The sequence below is a fragment of the Microtus pennsylvanicus genome, chromosome 9, assembly GCF_037038515.1.
Source record: "Microtus pennsylvanicus isolate mMicPen1 chromosome 9, mMicPen1.hap1, whole genome shotgun sequence".
NCBI classification, from domain to species: domain Eukaryota; kingdom Metazoa; phylum Chordata; class Mammalia; order Rodentia; family Cricetidae; genus Microtus; species Microtus pennsylvanicus.
In genome coordinates this window covers 20,735,237-20,750,852 of record NC_134587.1, presented here as the reverse complement: position 1 = coordinate 20,750,852, position 15,616 = coordinate 20,735,237, and the positions used below count along the sequence as shown (strand labels likewise).

The 15,616-nt window shown below is 42.2% G+C and overlaps 1 protein-coding gene across 2 annotated transcripts in view; it reads right to left on the bottom strand.

Moving 5' to 3' along the window:
• The window catches only part of LOC142857237 (lymphocyte antigen 75), a 119,506-nt gene that overhangs the window by 6,418 nt on the left and 97,472 nt on the right, over window positions 1-15,616 (bottom strand). For both annotated transcript variants that reach the window (XM_075985103.1, XM_075985102.1), the window contains 2 exons: window positions 13,138-13,248; window positions 1,057-1,173 (listed from right to left, as the gene is read on the bottom strand). In XM_075985103.1, the coding sequence (XP_075841218.1) occupies window positions 1,057-1,173; window positions 13,138-13,248 (228 nt within the window). The remainder of the gene's footprint in view (window positions 1-1,056; window positions 1,174-13,137; window positions 13,249-15,616) is intronic.

Sequence of the window (15,616 nt, the reverse complement as noted above, 5' to 3'; positions counted from 1 at the left end):
AAACTTACATATTTATGATCTAATTTTTGGTTGTAGGAATAAAAGTTGTAGAAGGAACACTATCCTATCAAAAGGTGAATTAAAGAGAATTCTGGAAAAGGTGTTGTTTTTGTGAAGAAAAACGTTTTGGTGAAATAATTTAAAAATAGTTAATAACATTAATAACCTCAGTCATTTCATGACATTTAACAATGTGACTAATGGGGCTGGGGAGGTGGCTCAGAGGTTAAGAACACTAGTTGCCCTTCCGGAGGTCCTGAGTTCACTTCCCAGCAACCAAATGGTGGTTCACAACCATCTGTAATGAGATCTGGTGCCCTCTTTTGGCATGCAGGCAAACGTGCAGGCAGAACATTGCATACATAATAAAATCTTTTTTAAAGTATGTGACTAATACCTCTGTATACAAGTACATACATGCTTTATATATTTGTATATTATACTCTAATATATAAATTATATATTATACACTATTAAATACATATGCTTTATAGTGTTGCATACTAATAAAATTTACATTCCTATTATGTAACCTGGAAAAGATAATTTATCTCTACCCTATTAACAGAAAACACTAACACTTCTTGTAGTCCACAGCATCTTAAGAAAATACTAACCCTCTAATGACACTTTGATTCAAGTAAGAGGATCAAGTGTGTTTCCCATTTGTGAAGCACTTGGAGTGACTTGGGGAAACACTGTGGACACTAGTCTCTGGTGCACATTGGAAAATGCAAGGCCAGAGACATGCATTTCATCTGGAGCAGTGGTTCTCAACGTGTGGGTCATGACTCCTAGGGGAGAGGGACACAGTCTTTTCACAGGTTGCTTTAGACCATCGGAAAACACAGATATTTATTGATGTTTGATTCATAACAGCAGTAAAGTGAGAGCTATGAAGTAGCAATGAAAATATTTGTGTGTTTGGGGTCTCCACAGCATGAGGAATTGTTTTAAAGCAGTAGAAAGGTTGAGAACCACTAATGTAGAGAATTAAGGAACCAAACATCCTAAGTCTCACAGTTAATCATGTCTCACAGGGTAAATACCACTTACCATCGGTGTCATAAAACATGCCTAGCAGGAGGTCATCCGGGCCTTTCCATTGCTTTTGTAAAGTGTCCAGTATAAAAGCATTTTCTTCTTCGTTGTGTATACTTATCATGTCTGCTCCTGAAATAATTTGAAAAGAAAACCAACGTCAAGAATCAATAAAAAAAAAAGTCAGGGGGTGGTGGCACACATCGTTAATACTAGAACTTGGGAGGCAGAAGCAAATCTCTGTGAGTTAGAGGCCAGCGTGGTCCACAAGAGCTAGTTCCAGGACAGGCACCAAAGATACAGAGAAACCCTGTCTCAAAAAAAAAAAAAAGAAAGAAAAGAAAAGAAAAGAAAAGTCATATGTCACTAGAAATGTGTGAAAAGTTCTCACTGGTTAAAAGAAATAGATGAAATTTGGGATCTGGGAGCTCAGCAGGTAAAGCGCTAGCTTGCCCTGCAAGCCTGACCCCGAGTTCAATCCCTGCACATAAAAAGTCCGATGTAGTTACACATATCTGTAATCCCTGCATGCTTATGTAGAAATAGGGGTGCACACAGGGGAACTGAGCTGGTAGTATGAAGTACAGCAGCAGAAATGAGAAAGACCCTGCCTCAGTAAGGGGGAAGACAAGAACCAACCAACTCCCAAAAGTTGTCCTCCAAACACAGGTGCAGGTGGTGCACATGCTCCCACGAACATACATCTACACAAAAGTGACAATTTTGCAAAGAAAGAAAAGTGAAACTACCAGATTTGCAGACTAGCCTGTTCAGCATTTATTGTAGAAAACTAGGAACTGATGGACAATCAGTAAAAACGAGAAGAACAACTTGCTCTGGGGAAATTTGGTGAGACATATCAGAAAACCTAAAGCACCTTGAGCAATCCGTAATAGCACATTCTGTGTTAATCCCAGCCTGTCCACTCCAAACAGGCACAATGATTAGTCACACATTGAACTGTACACTGATTGCTTTTCCCGGGCATAATCATTACAGCTTTTTTATGACATTGAAAGATTAGGGCCACAGTTACCAGAATGTTAGCAATGTTTATCTCCAATTTAGGCTTTGTTTGTTTTTTTAACCTATTTACATATGTTTTTCTAAATGATATTTGATGATAATTAATTGTGTGATTATGAAAGGGCTTTTAAACTGAAAAATGAAGTCTGACCTTCACTACACATTAAAGTCAGAATGTAGCATGGCTTTCCAAGTCCACCATTTTTAATCTCGTAGGCCTTTCATACTATGCATACCATAACTATGGTAGTTAGACTGAAAACTCCCCTCCCACCCCCGCAAACTCATATATTTGAATTCTTGGTCCCCAGTTGGTAGAACTATTTGAGAAGGATTAGAGGGTGTGGCTTTGTTGGGAGAGATGTGTTACTGGGGGTGGGCTTTGGGGTTTCAAAAGCCCATAGCATTCCCAGTTAGCTCTCTACCTCTTGCTTTATCTTGTGGATAAAGATGTAAACTTTCAGCTGCTACGCCAGAGTTATGCCTGCCTGCTGCTATGTTCTCCCCCACGATCGTCATAGACTCTAACCCTCTGGAACCGTGAGCCCCAAATTAAAACCTTTCTTTTGTAGTTGCCTTGGTCATGGTATTTTGTCCCACTGCTAAGAACATATCAGAGAATGGGCTACCGTTGTGATAGGCCTGACCATGTGGAGGTTTTTTTTTGTTTGTTTGTTTTGTTTTGTTTTGCTTCATTTGGAAAATGTGCAAGACTTTGGAACTTTGGACTAGGAAAGCAGTTGAATGCTCTAAGAGGGGCTTACGGGGCCACCCTAGGAGGGCCTTGGAAGACAGTAGTGTTAAGAGCAATTTGGACTATAGTGGTCCAGCTCAAGAGATTTTAGAGGTGAACAATATTACCAACTGGGCTAGAGACCATTTGTGTGATATTTTGGCAAAGAATGTGGCTTTTTTCCCTCCTAACTTGTCCTAAGAATATGCCAGAGGTTAAATTGAGATGTTTTGGAGTGATTTCATTAGCAGAGGGGATGTCAAGGCAGTCTAACACTGACTTCTGCGGTGTTATCAGTCATCACTCTTACGCAGGGCTTCCATGGAAAGGAGCAAGCAGGGCAGAAAGAAATAGAAACACACAGTTTGAGGAGAAAAACACCACCAGGAAATTTAATGTCAGAGGCAAGGATTCTGCTGAAAGACATAAGCATAGGCCTAAAATAAAACGGGGTAAAAGAGAGTAGTAGTTCCCTCAGGCTGAGGTGCTGCTACCCAGCTGACCTTCAACTTGGAGGCCTGGGGGATTTTCTTCTCCCAAAGAGCAACAGGAAGTCAAAGCTTATGCAAATGTGATTCAAGAAGAGGTCCAGGCCCCATCCCAAGCAGGCAGCCAGCTTGGCAGCATCTGCTGTGTGGTTCTGTCTTGAGTTCTGAAAGACACTCAAGACAAGGGGTTTGTACTTCCTCCACAGCTAAGAAGAGTCGATGAAGCCAAGTGTATGGCAAGGGAGTCCCTATATGAAGGCCTGAAGAGGTCACTGCTTTTAGCTGTGACATGAAGCCTGGACTGTATTGGAGACCCCAGGATACTGGCGGTGCCAGAGCTGCGGTGGTCTGTCAAAGAGCGCAGCATACAGGGAGTGGAGCCAGTCCAACGGAGAGAAGGAGAGAAATGTGTTGCCGGCAGCAGAAGCGGGAAGGGCCGAGCTGCTTAACCCTTTGAAATCGGACACGGAACTACAGGATTGGAGTTTGCCTTGCTTGGTTTTGGTCTTAACATTGGTCCACATTGTCCTCGGTGTGTCCCATCTCTTCCCTTTGGAAGGATAACGCATAGTCTGCCCTATTGTAGGTTGGAAGTATGTAATTTGCCTTTTGATTTTACAGGGACTTACAATAAAGAGATTTTCCTGAGTCTCAGAATAGACTTTGGACTTTGAAACCATGTTGAAAGACTCTGGGACTTTTGAAGCTGGATTAAGTGTAATTTGCATTAAGATATGACCACGAGCTGTGGCAGCCAGGAAGAGGAAACATCTTAGTTACTCCTCAATATCTGTGACAGAACTCCATGACCAAGGCAACTTATGAAAAAAAGTGTTTTTAAAAAGAGTTTAATTTGGGGCCCATGGCTCCAGAAGGTTGGAGTCCAGGACAATCATGTGGGCGGGGAATGCGTGGCAGGCGTGGCGCTTGAGTAGCAGTTGAGAGCTTGATCCACAAGCAAGAGGCAGAGAAAGGTGCCTGGGAGTGGAATGAGCACTTGAAACCTCAAAGCCCACGTCCCTAGTGACACATCTCTTCCAACAAAGCCGCGTCTCCTAATAATTTCTAACTGGGAACCAGATATCCAAATATATGAGGAGCCTGTTGGGGCCAATCTCATTCAAACCACAACATCCTACCGGTATATTGTCTATGAGAAGCATGTATTATGTTTTCAGCTGTTGTTATAAGTTTATAATGTATTTTTATATCTTGATGTATATGTATATTATATAACATTCAGAAAGCTTTTTCTCGATTAATAAAGGGTAGAAAAGATGAAATCAACAGTTTTCATAACTGAAAATTGCCAACTGTTTTTTCAGTACTTTATTATGTGTAGTATTGTGTCTTTCTTTGACTTTTAGTTACGCTACTGGATGAATACATTAGACACTTCTGGATTTTAGCTGGGATTTTTACATGGTTTGCACTTTAATTCTTTGGTCCTTTGCTATTTCTATTAACCCATAGCAATATTTTAATACGTGTTATAAAATTATAGTTTTTTAAATAAGTGCCAGCTGATGCTATCACCTCCTGTGTGTTAAATGTCATGTGTACTTTTAATGATATATTTTAGTACTTAATGGTGAGGTGCAACCAAACTGCTATTCTAGAAAAATCCTTGGGAGAAATATTTAACATATAGAAGTTAGGTTTCTGTTGTTACAATAAAACACTATGACCAAAAAGCAAGTTGGGAGGAGAACGTTTATTGGGTTTCCACTTCCATATCACAGTTCATCATCAAAGGAAGTCAGAACAGGAACTCAAGCTGGGCAGGAACCTGAAGGCAGGAGCTGATACAGAGGTCATGAAGGGGCGCTGCTTACTGCCTTGCTTCTCATGGCTTTCTCAACCTGCTTTTTTAAAAAATAGAACCCAGCACCACTAGTCCAGGGATGGCACTACCCACAATCAGTAGGGCCCTTTGCACTTGATCACTAATTAAGAAAATGCCTTACAATCAGATTTTATGGAGGCATTTTCTTAACTGAGGTTCTCTTCTATACTCTGATGATTTTAGTTTTGTCTAGCTGACATAAAACTGCCAGTACAAAAGGTACTTTGAGATTGTTAATCTCAAAGATGGGAGGAAAAAGACCACTTACCCAAATCATCATGGCCAAATTAATTAAAGCAAGCCTTTTAATTCAGGTACATGGGCTGCCTCTTCCTAAGGCAGGGTTCAAGAGGTCAGCATTGGATGTGAGGAAGACAAGGTTTTTAGAGTTCAGGGGGATTGGATGGGAAAAATAGTCGGGGTTCCAGGAGCAGAACATAAGCACATCAAGTTAGTCCCTCTTGAAAGAAAGACATGGTTGCAAGGAAGTCATAAAAACAGACAGTCATTAACAACCTTTTGAAACAAAGGTCGGGTTGCAAAATGGTTATAAACAACTTTTGGAACAAAGACGTGGCTGCCATTTTCTAGAACAGGCAGTACAGAACCATTTGTAGTTAAGGTTACAGATGGGGCATAGCCCAATCATTGAAAAACAGAGGTTTAATTATAAACAGGAATGAACTTTGTCTTTAATATAAGATGTCTTTTGAGCCTAAGATGGAAGCAGGCTGGTTCTTCAGTATTCAGTAATGAGTTTTTTCCCCTACCTTTTCTTTGATCTTTCTGCAGCCAAGGGAACTTTAATATTTTAAGCACTGTGATCTAATTAATTATTATAAAGACTTAAATTATTGTATTTGGCAAATAAGACACTTTCCTTCTTTTAAATGACATCTTGAATCCCCAATGAATATATGTGCTCAGGCAAAATATTTTTTTAACAACACATTACTAGCAGCAATACCACCTAATGAGATTTAATCTGATAGTTTTGTTCTTTTTCTGACGCAGATCTTTTCTCACAAAAAGTAAATTGAAAGCATTTGTTACAATAGGCAGCTTAGTTTGAAGTGTTGATCATTGTTGTTTTGTTTTTGTTGTTTTTCAAGACAGGATTTCTCTGTGTAACAACCCTAGCTGTCCTGGAACTTGCTTGCAGACCAGGATAGCCTCGAACTTACAGAGATCCACCTGGCTCTGCCTCCCAAGTGCAGGGACAAAAGGTGTGTACCACCATGCCTGGCCTACCATTTTTTATTTAATCAGTTTAATATGTGTGTGTGTGTGTGTGTGTGTGTGTGTGAGAGAGAGAGAGAGAGAGAGAGAGAGAGAGAGAGAGAGAGAGAGAGAGAGAGAGAGAGAAAAAGAGAGAGAGAGCATATGCACATGGGCCACAGCACACACGTGGAGTAGGGACAACTCTGGAATTGCTTGTGCCTTTCCACCGTGAGAGCCATGAGCCTTGGGGATTGAGTTCGGGTGGTCAGGCCTGCACGCAGTCAGTGTTTTTCCTGTTGCTCTATCTCACCAGCCTTTCCCTTTACCACTTGCTCATTCCACTGAACGTAACACCAGTATAAACAGAGTAAATGAGCCTAAGCCCTGGGCAGACTGCAGATATAGCTCTCTACAGCCCCTAAAATAAATGTCACATACTTTCTATAAACCCCAATAACAGGTTTAAGATATGACTTTGGTGTTACAGTACTATTTTCCCAAATTAGCATGATGAGCTATGATTCTAAACAAAACACCACCAGGGCCCAGAGTAAGAATGCTGATATTGTTAGATTTCTAATTCATGTATTAAGTGGGAATTTGTAGGGTGGAAATAATGAGCTTTTTAAACAAAACACATAGGATTATTAGAAACGCATAAAGAGTTTTAAGAAATCAAATCAGTAGGACTTTATGTTTTAAGGATGGGGTGGGTGCTGGAGATTAAACTGAAAACCTCACGCTACATCCTTGAACACACTTTTAATTCAGAAAAGGATATCATTTCTACCCAAGAGCAATTTAAAAATTCCCAGATAGGTTCCTTACTTCAACAGAAGCCCAACAAGAGTTCAGAACAAGCAATGGGAATCCGGCTACAAAACTGTTCAGTGTTTTAAATTCAGTTTTATCTGCTTTGCTCAAGAAAATATATTTGCCTCATAGAGGAATCCAGGAAGGGGTTTTTGCTTGTGTACAATAAACAGTTGCTTACCTGATACATATAAAGGCTGTATTTTCAATAGAAGGGGGAAAAGTCTTGACAAGGAGCTAATATAGGATCATGTCTTTTCATGGCTTGCAGCCTCCAATATAGTTCATGCTGCTGAAATCTACATTTGCATCTAAATATAAGAACTATGAATTGTTGAGAAAGAGGAAGCCATCAGGCATGGCTGTGAATGCCTGTAGCCTCAGACTTGGGAGACACAGGCAGGAGAAGTGGGGGAGCAGGAAGCCAGCTTGGGCTTTCCACATAGACTATGTGGTATGGCCTTGTTTTAAAAATGGTTTTTGAAAGAAAAATCTCATTTTAAAAATCTCTTAAAGCCGGGCGATGGTGGCGCACGCCTTTAATCCCAGCACTCGGGAGGCAGAGGCAGGCGGATCTCTGTGAGTTCGAGACCAGCCTGGTCTACAGAGCGAGTTCCAGGACAGGTTCCAAAGCTACAGAGAAACCCTGTCTCGAAAAACCAAAAAAAAAAAAAAAAAAAAAAAAAATCTCTTAAGACTCAAAAAAATTGCTGTTCTACCCACTGCCTTGAAATAAACCCATATAGGCATATTAGAAATTGCGTCTTCTCATGAATATTAACCTTCATCAGGTGATGAAAGGAGACAGAGACAGAGGAGCACCGGACAGAAATCTCAAGGTCCAAATCAGGAGCAGAAGGAGACGGAGCACGAGCAAGGAACTCAGGACCGCGAGGGGTGCACCCACACACTGAGACAATGGGGATGTTCTATCGGGAACTCACCAAGGCCAGCTGGCCTGGGTCTGAAAAAGCATGGGATAAATCCGGACTAGCTGAACATAGAGGACAATGAGGAATACTGAGAACTCAAGAACAATCGCAGTGGGTTTTTGATCCTACTGCACGTATTGGCTTTGGGGGAGCCTAGGCAGTTTGGATGCTCACCTTAGGAGACCTGGATAGAGGTGGGCGGTCCTTGGGCTTAACACAGGTCAGGGAACCCTGATTGCTCTTCGAGCAGATGAGGGAGGGTGACTTGATCGGGGGAGGGGGAAGGAAATGGGAGGCGGTTGCGGGGAGGAGGCAGAAATCCTTAATAAATAAATAAATTTAAAAAAAAAGCAAAAGCCGGGCGGTGGTGGCGCACGCCTTTAATCCCAGCACTCGGGAGGCAGAGGCAGGCGGATCTCTGTGAGTTCGAGGCCAGCCTGGTCTACAAAGGGAGTTCCAGGAACAGGCTCCAAAGCCACAGAGAAACCCTGTCTCAAAAAACCAAAAAAAAAAAAAAAAAAAAAAAAAGCAAAACAAAACAAAACAAAAAAAAAAAAGAAATTGCGTCTTCCCCCTCCTAAAAGCCAACATGTCAACACCATTTAACAGCTATAAACTTTTCAAGGGGAAATAAATGTGTTTATGTACAATGTGGCCAGGCAGTCTTGGCATGCACTTGTAATCCCAGGACTCAAGAGGCAGAAACAAGAGGATCAGACATTCCAGGCCAGCCTATGTACACAATGAGGGCCTGTCAAAACACACGGAATTCTGTGGTCCTTCAACAGAATCACTAAAAGTATATTTCCACTTATTCCTTCTGCAATGAATATGATTTTAATTAAATATACTTAGTATAATTTTATAGCCTTCCAAAATGTTGTACTAGTAGGCTTTCAAAAACTGCAGTTTTTATTTTATTTTTTTGTGAGAGGATTTATTATATTGGCTTACATGATCAAATTGGTTTTGAAATTTCATAATGGCCATTAGCACAGTGGAGAGCCAAGGGAAGCTATGGTGGCTAAGTCCAGGATACCTTAGAACAAGAAAAGACGCTTTAGCCCAGGTCCTACATCTGGGCCCAAAGGTCCAATATACGCCCCGAAGCAGTTTGAGCTCCAGGGTCAAAGGCAGCGGAACCTGGGCAGTGGACCACACGCCTGCTTTTGAAGGAAGGACAAGAGGGAGGGTGCTTTGTCACTCTGTCTTCTCAGCTTCATTGCTCCCCAGCTGACTAGCCGGCACCGACCCACTCCCATAGCAGGGTCTTCCATAGAGAGTGTGTGGATCCGTAGGCCTTCCTCCCCAGAGAACACTCTCATGAACATCCTCAGAAGTCATTCACCGAATCCCTAAGCATCCCTCAATCCAGTCAACTTGATAACCCGAATTTGCCACCATGGTCTGCTTCTGTTTCTGTGTTTACACTAGCTGCCCTCGTTGGCCCTAGTGATTGAACTCAGAGTCTTGTACGTGCGAGGCAAGTGCTTCAACCACGCAAATATGCCCCTAGTCTTTATTGTTTGAAAGAATGTTTCACTATGTAGGCCAAGCTGGTTTGAACCCCTGAGCATCCTGTTTCTGCCTCCTGATTAGAGGGGGGCATCACCATACCCAGATACTTCCTTGTCTCCCCCCCATCCCTCCACCCCTCTTCACTATGTATCCCTTAGCTGGCCTGGAACTCACAGAGATCTGCCCGACTCTGCCTCCCAAATGCCGGAATTAAAGGTAGGCAGGGCATTGCTAAGAAATGGAGTTGGGAGTTTGACAGAGAGAAACGTGTGATGAGATGATCAAGTGGATTTTTAGGTTTACCACGGGAGTAACAGTACTTTTAAAGGACTAAAGACCAACGCCACCAACTCATATTTCACCTAAGGCTATGTGATTTGAGATTTCACCAAAGAATCCCCAAACAACAAGGCGCTTAACAGAAGCATGTCTTTGGGGACAAAGAGCCGAGTACATAAGCTGTCACTACAGCAAGCACACCTTTAACCAAAGAAGATTGGCGGGACAGTTTCCTGGTGGAGCAGGAGCACATATAGTCTGCCCATGTGAGGACCTGGGCTTGATACCCACTCCCAGGGGATCTGCGGGATACTCAAAACAACAGAAATGTTGCTGGGGTCCTATGGCAAATGCCTGTAATCCTATCTACTCAAGAGACCGAGGCAGGAGGTTGATGACAGCCTGGACAAGGTGCACAATGAAAATCTGTCTTAAAAAAAGAAAAGCATTTTGCTGAGAGTGTGGGGCATGCTGTAGCCCCCACTACAAAGAAGGGTGACACCTGCCTGTGTAAATCGTGAGAGCCTGTCTCAACTTACTTGTTAAATTTGAACCATATAAGGAGATGGCTCAGTGGATGAAGTGCTTGCCCCACAAGCATCAGGACCCGAGTTCGGATCCCCAGAACTCAGCAACGCTGATACCGTAGCACATGTATAGAACCACAGGATTCCCAGGGCTAGACAGCAGCTAGAGACAGACCCTCCAGAAGCCCACAGGTCAAGAGACCCTGTCGAACAAGATGGAAGGCAAGGACCCACACCAGATGTTGTCTTCTGCATTTGCCCACACTCACACACATGAACAACTGAGCCGGCTGTGGGTTTGGGGGGCTTTTTGTTTGCTGTTACTCTATAAAATAAATAATGCTAACTTGTTACACATTATGGAGTTGGAATACAAAGAAGATAATTTGCCACGATATGTAACAAGCATTAACTTTGCTTTTAGGAATCCCACGGGTTTTTGTTTGTTTGTTTGTTTTAGAGTGAGTTGATACTGTCAGTAAATTATAGGTGAACATTAAGAACCAGAACCATATTATAGGATCCAGACAAGCTGATGCTATTTCTGCCACCATAAAACTCATTCCTGCTGCGTAACATTGTTCTACAGCTGTTGCTCTCGAGTCCCCAGATTCTTCACCGAGGGAATGAATTACCGATATTCATCTGCCCAACCTTCCTTCCTGCTTTTCTCCTTGAATCCATTTCCGTTGGGAATTTGTTCTGCGGCGCAGAGAGATTTCTGTGTACATCATAACTGACATCCACACCCGTGCATCCGAAGATGAGTTCTTGACCCCCCCACCCCGCTGAGCCGGTCGCAGCCTTGACACAGCTAGTTACTCGCTCTTCCGCGAATCAATTTCTTCTCTTGGCTTCCAGAAAATTTACTAGTCTTTGTACGGTCTAGACCATGGGTGTTCAAGTATGTCACATGAGTTGCAAGCAAGTCACAATGACCAGCCTAGAATCATGGGGAGGGCAAAGAGACTGAGAGGTATAACTGAGTAATCAGGAAGAAACATTGTTGGCAGTTGTCTTCGAAAACTCACATTGTCAGATCCTGAGTAAGGGAAGGGGGGGGGGGAGGACAAACGAGCACTTTGCGTGCAAACACGAGCACCAGGCCTAGGTTCTAATCTTGGCTTCTGTTATTATTAATCTGTGTGGTTTTTGAACAAACTATGAATTTAATTTTGATAAAGAAGAATAAATATACACTCGATAGGTCAAACCACGGAAACTGTCAAGTGCTTAAGGGTCCAGGTACAGGACACCATGGGAATGAATTTTCCGGAAAATACATTTTGTAGTTGGCTTTGACTAACTGAGCTTTTACTCAGCCTTGTAACCAAGTTCATCATACGCCTTGAGGTCATTTAAAACCATGTACTCAGTCTGTCTACATGCAGAGCGCTCAGCTTGTTTAAATTAAACTTTCCTTTAAGGAAGTAATATAGGGGCCAGAGGGAAGGCTCAGGGGTTAGAGCACTTGCTACTCTTACAGAGGAGTGGGGTTCAAGTCCCAGCAACCACAGGGTAGCTCATAAACCATATGTAACTCCAATTCCTGGGGATCTGACAGCAGCTTTTGATCTCCTCAGGCACCAGGCACACATGTGGTGCATTTGTACACATACAGGCAAAATATTAATACCCACAAAGTATTAAAAGGTGTAATCAATCTTATTGTGCCATGGACTCCGCATGTCATCAACTTTTATAAGCTAAGTTGAACGGAGAGCTCTGATTTTAGACATTTCCCCCTACCTCTCTCTTCCATGTTCCTAACCAGAAAAGGAGTGTGTGTGTGTGTGTGTGTGTGTGTGTGTGTGTGTGTGTGTGTGTGTGAGAGAGAGAGAGAGAGAGAGAGAGAGAGAGAGAGAGAGAGAGAGAGAGAGGAGAGCATGATTAGCTCTAATATCATTGTTGAGAAACGGTATGTTCTGGGCCAGGAGAAATCAAAAAAGCAACTTGTTTTTCTTTTCTTTTCTTTCTTTTTTTTTTAAGTTTTTCGTTGGAACTAGCTCTTGTAGATCACGCTGACCTTGAACTCACAGAGATCAGCGATCAGAGATCACAGAGATCAGGATACCTCTGCCTCCTCGTGAGTGCTGGGGTTAAAGGTGTGTGCCACCACTGCCCAACAAAAAAGCAATTTGTAAAACTCTGGTAAAGGTTCTTTAAGAAAAAGTTCCTCATTCCTTCCCATGCCATACTTGGCATGCTGTGCAATAAATCCTGAGGTCTCTCTTCTGCCAGAGAGAAGTGGACAGAGGCTTGCTCTAGGCCAGTGGTTCTCAACCTGTGGGTCGCAACCTCTTTCAGAGGGGTCACCCAAGACCATCAGAGAAATGCAGATAATTATTTTATGGTTCATAACAGTAGCAAAATTACAGTTATGAAGTAGCAGCGAAAATAATTTGATGGTTGGGGGTCACCACAACATGGGGAACGGTATTAAAGGGTGACAGCATCTGGAAGGTGGAGGACCACTGGTCTCTGTCATCTAACTCTAAGAGTCCGTGCCTTTCACACAGAGATCTCATGGTTCCCACACTGACTAGATATCAATGTCGTTATGGTCCTGACGCTCCAACGTGAGCAGTGCTATCCAACAACTGTCTTCCAACTCAGGAGAAACTGCGTGGCCAATTCCACCATCCGCACATCAGCTCTAGGAGCACAGTTAAAAGACAGTAGGATCACTACCATTTTTAAAGTAGTTCCTTACCGTGGCCAATGCACTGGTTCCTGACATCTTCTATGCTTTCCACGTTGACGGTAACTCGAAGAAAAGTGTAGCAGCTGCCTTGGAACTGAACCCAGGCGGATGAAGGGCAGTCTATTTGGGAAAAGAAAAATAACATTAATCTGAGTTCTTTTTTTAAAAAAATATTTATTTATTTATTATGTATACAATATTTTGTCTGTGTGTATGCCTGTGGGCCAGAGGACTGCACCAGACCCCATTACAGATGGCTGTGAGCCACTATGTGGTTGCTGGGAATTGAACTCAGGACCTTTGGAAGAGCAGGCAATGCTCTTAACCTCTGAGACATCTCTCCAGCCCCCTAATCTGAGTTCTTGATGCTAAGGATATTGCATATTAAAAGTTCACACACACACACACATACACACACACACACACACACACACACACGTCATTTCCTTTGTTAAAACAAGAAATCAACCAGGGTAAAAGGAATTCATTTTTCGCCATTTTACATGAAGGAAAAAATGTGCCGATGATTCGCTTCTGACTTTACAGGGCAGTTACAGGCATGTTGACTGTTTAGCAATTCAGACATGCAAATCAGGTGTCATCGCCAAACCAACCGGCTATCAAAGAAATCAAAGTCAGACCTTAAAGCCTCTCTGAAGTCTATCTCTGTCATATATAACAATAGTTTTTAAAGTCTTAAGAGTTCTGCAAAATCCTTTTGTTCGAATTATACTTGCAAGAACAAAAGATAGTATCTAGATTATGAATATCCAGGCAATTTTGGTGCTGTGCAAGCAAACAAGACTAATGCTCAATTTCTTTTTCTTTCATTTTCTTCCTGAGTGTGTGTATTGTGTGTGTGAGGGGTGGGGTTAGGAATTGAACTTAGGGTTTCACGTACATTTGGTCATGTGCTCTCCCACTAAGCCATATTTTTCAAGCCCTGTATGTTCTTTTCTGTTTGCTTGTTTTTGTTTAGTTTGTTTTGTTTTTCAAGACAGGGTTTCTCTGTGTAACAGCCCTGGCTGTCCTGGAGCTCACTCTGTAGACCAGGCTGGTCTCGAACTCACAGAGATCCACCTGCCTCTGCCTCCTGAGTGCTGGGATTAAAGGTGTATGCCACCACCATGTGGCTTGCCCTGTATGCTCTTAATTTAGTTATTTTATTGATAGGGATTGTATAGCTCTATGAAGCTGAACCTTAGCATTTCTGTTCCTGCTATTTAGCAAGGCTGTCCCCATCTCTACCTTAGTTTCTTTTGTTCATTATGAGGATATAGAACTTAGCCTAGGACCCAAAAGATCATCATGCAAAAAAGAACTTGATTTCACAGAAACAAATTGGAAGTATACAAAAGGATTTATTAATTTTAGTGGACAACGGAACAAAAAACATTAAGCTTACATATTCTTGCAAGTTTACATAAAATCAGCAAGATCTCACCTATACAGTTTTAAGTTCTGTATGTATTACAATCTAATATAGAGGAATAGAAGGAAGCATTCCTATGAAGGTCAGAGTTGAGTAATCAGCTCCAGTACATTCAATTAAGTCAACATTCTTGATTTTACTGAGGTCAAACTACGACCTCAAAAACCCCTGATACTTAACCTCGGCCTCTGACGGAACAGAGCTCCCTGCCACCAAAACAGATTATTTGCCAGTTTTCTAGAGGATGAGGGGTGAGCAGAAATCAGTCAAGATTTCTCCTCGCACCATATTTTCCTTTACCTGCTGGCTAGACGATATTAGCTACCATTGGCCAAAGGAAGCACCCTAGGACGCCAGAGGAACAAGATGGATGCGTCATACTCATATTGGATTGATCCATTAATTCAGGCCACTCATATGTCAGTTAGGACAAACTCATGCCTATTTCAATTTAAATCATCACCCCAGGTGTGAGTTGCTATTTATTTATTTATTTATTTATTTATTTATTTATTTATTTATTTATGTTTTTCGAGACAGGGTTTCTCTGTAGCTTTGGAGCCTGTCCTGGAACTAGCTCTTGTAGATCAGGCTGGTCTCGAACTCACAGAGATCCGCCTGCCTCTGCCTCCCGAGTGCTGGGATTAAAGGCGTGTGCCACCACTGCCCAGCACTGTTGCATCTTTTAATAGAAAATTTATCCAAAGTATTCTAGGACGAGGAAGTATCCTACGACACAATTCATTTTATATACAAACAGCTCTTCTTCCTATTATCTTTTGTTTGCTTATTTTTGTTTTCTGTTTTTTTTCCCCCCGAGACAGGATCTCACTATGTAGCCCTCACTGTCCTGAAACTCACTCTGTAGACCATGCTGGCCTTGAACTCAGAGATCTTCTTGCCTCTACCTTTCAAGGTGCTACCATGCCTGGATATCTTTTTTTTTCTTCTAAAAAAAAAACTAACTACATTTTTATCAGTGTGTGTGTGTGCTCGAAGACACACGCACAAACCCATGCGCACACGCCACAGTGTATAAGTGGAGTTCACAGGACA